This window comes from Pteropus medius, unplaced genomic scaffold, assembly GCF_902729225.1.
Source record: "Pteropus medius unplaced genomic scaffold, Ma_sr-lr_union100, whole genome shotgun sequence".
In the NCBI taxonomy this organism is placed as follows: Eukaryota; Metazoa; Chordata; class Mammalia; order Chiroptera; family Pteropodidae; genus Pteropus; species Pteropus medius.
Genome location: NW_024352784.1, coordinates 583,157 through 585,451, shown reverse-complemented (window position 1 = coordinate 585,451; position 2,295 = coordinate 583,157). Strand labels below are relative to the sequence as shown.

General features: G+C 38.1%; 1 protein-coding gene across 1 annotated transcript; it reads left to right on the top strand.

Moving 5' to 3' along the window:
* Positions 1 to 485: 485 nt before the first annotated feature.
* LOC120590109 (olfactory receptor 52E8-like) lies at positions 486 to 998 on the top strand. Its single transcript, XM_039847747.1, has one exon. The coding sequence runs from the start codon at positions 486 to 488 to the stop codon at positions 996 to 998; it is 513 nt and encodes a 170-aa protein (XP_039703681.1).
* Positions 999 to 2,295: the final 1,297 nt, after the last annotated feature.

Here is a 2,295-nt window from a genome sequence, read left to right as displayed (position 1 = left end):
GAGTGAAAAGGGAAAAGAATCAAAGGCCTTTAGAAGAAATTATTTCCAGTATCAATGCTTTGTTTGGGAATGTTTTTATTTAAATTTTATAGATCTCAGTTAATGGTGGATGAATTCTTCAATGGGGACCAGCAACAACTTTTAAAAATCATGCTACCATGACTCTGCAGAAGAATATCTTCTCCCAATGGCACTGAGTCTCACCCCTCATCATTCCTGTTGCTGGGAATTCCAGAGTTGGAAGTCGCACAAGTGTGGCTTGGCTTTCCCTTCTGTGTAGTGTATCTAATAGCTCTAGTTGGAAATGTCATCATTCTGTTTGTGATGTGGGTCGATCATAGCCTTCACCAACCCATGTTCTACTTTCTGGCCATGTTGTCAGTGACTGACCTGAGTCTCTCTACTACTACCATCCCCAGATGTTGGGTATCTTGTGCTTTGAGTGCTGTGTTGCTCAAGTCTTTTTTATACACTTTTTTACAGTCATGGAGAGTATTATACTTCTTGCCATGGGTTTTGATTGCTATGTGGCAATTTGCAAACCCCTCAGATACAGTATGATCCTCACCAACAGAATTATTGGTGTGATTGCTGTGGTGGTAGTTCTAAGAAGCTTATGCATGATTGTTCCTATAGTTTCTCTCCTCCTGAGGCTGCCTTACTGTGGACGTAGAATCATCCCTCATACCTATTGTGAGCACATGGGAGTGGCACGTCTGGCTTGTGCCAGTATTAGTGCCAATGTCTACTATGGTCTTGGGACTATTTCTATCTTGTTTCCGGATGTGCTTGTTTTCATTATCTCCTATGCTAGGATCTTATACACTGTCTTCCACCTCCCTTCCCAAGATGCCCGTTTGAAGGCTCTAAATACCTGTAGCTCCCATATCTGTGTCATCTTTGCCTTCTTTGGTCCAGCTCTCTTCTCCTTCCTCACGCATCGCTTTGGTCATGGCATCCCCCAGTATATTCACATCCTATTAGTAATCTCTACGTAGTCATCCCCACTGCCCTCAATCCAGTTGTTTATGGGATCAGGACCAAGCAGATCCAAGAGTGAGTACAGAGTCTTTTTATTATAAAAAGATTGAATGAGAGGTAATTCATTCTAGTTATGAAGGAATAAAGTCTGAGTATGCTGAAATGTTATCAAATTAATAAGGAAATTTCTTTCAGAAAAATTAATTGTGAATTATTTATGTATAATGTACAATATATTTATATATAATATATTTTATATATGTATATATACATATTTTATGTATGTTATATATATATCTGTGTGTATACATATATATATATATTTAGAGAGGGACAGAGACAGAGACAGAGACAGAGAGACAGAAAGACAGAAAGACAAAGAGAGACAGAGAGAGTAAATATAGTGGCTGTAATTGCTGGAGATATGTGTTTTTGTGTGTATTTGAATGGGTACCTGAAATAACATTCTCTGCTCACCTCTGGCACAAAATATGCCATATAAGAATAAATTTCAAGGAGGAAAACTTTGAATCACTGTTATAACTATAGAGTTCTAGACCTCTTTTAGATGGTAACAAGATTTCTTTCATAGAGATATTCAAGTAGGGATCACATGGCCAATGACTAGAATTAAGTGAATGGAAAAAGTTTATGTGAATAATAAAGTACTAAAAAGTTTATGTGAATAATAAAGTACTGAAAATAAATAGTTTAATGTTTACTGAAGTATATGCAAGCAAAAGATGGGAATTAGGCTAGATTTCTAGTGCTTTTTTTTTTCTTTCTATAATTTTAAGTTTCTGATTCTATGAAGTTCTTGATAAGCCAACCCTCATATCAGATACTCTCATTCTTGAGCTAGTAAATTTAATACTCTCTTATCTATGCTGACTCTTTTTTTTCTTGAAATTTAAAAATGCTTATGGAACAGATGAAAATTATATGTGAAATTAAATGATGATTAAAAACTTGTGAACATGTTAGTTCTCACTATTTCTTCAGTTCACATCCCTCCACAGAAACAATTATTTGGCAGCCATCTATGGACAAACATACATTTGTAGGAGCTTTGGGATCCTGGTGGGAGGTAAAACCCAGGGTCAGCCCATAACCAAGAAGGGCTGCTTTGAGAAGGCAAGCCCAACACACCAATGACAGGCTTCCTGATCATAGTCCTGGCTGCATACTGACTGCAGCCCCGTTCCCTGTGAACTCAGCTCCAGTTCCACTTGTACATGGCCCTGCCACTATCCTCTTCTGCCAAGGGACTCAGGAGGTGCCATGTCCGTCTGTGCCCCCAGAAAAGGTACACCA

Coding starts and splice junctions, on each gene's coding strand:
- LOC120590109 (XM_039847747.1), top strand. CDS start 486: ATGGAGAGTATTATACTTCTTGCCATGGGTTTTGATTGCTATGTGGCA.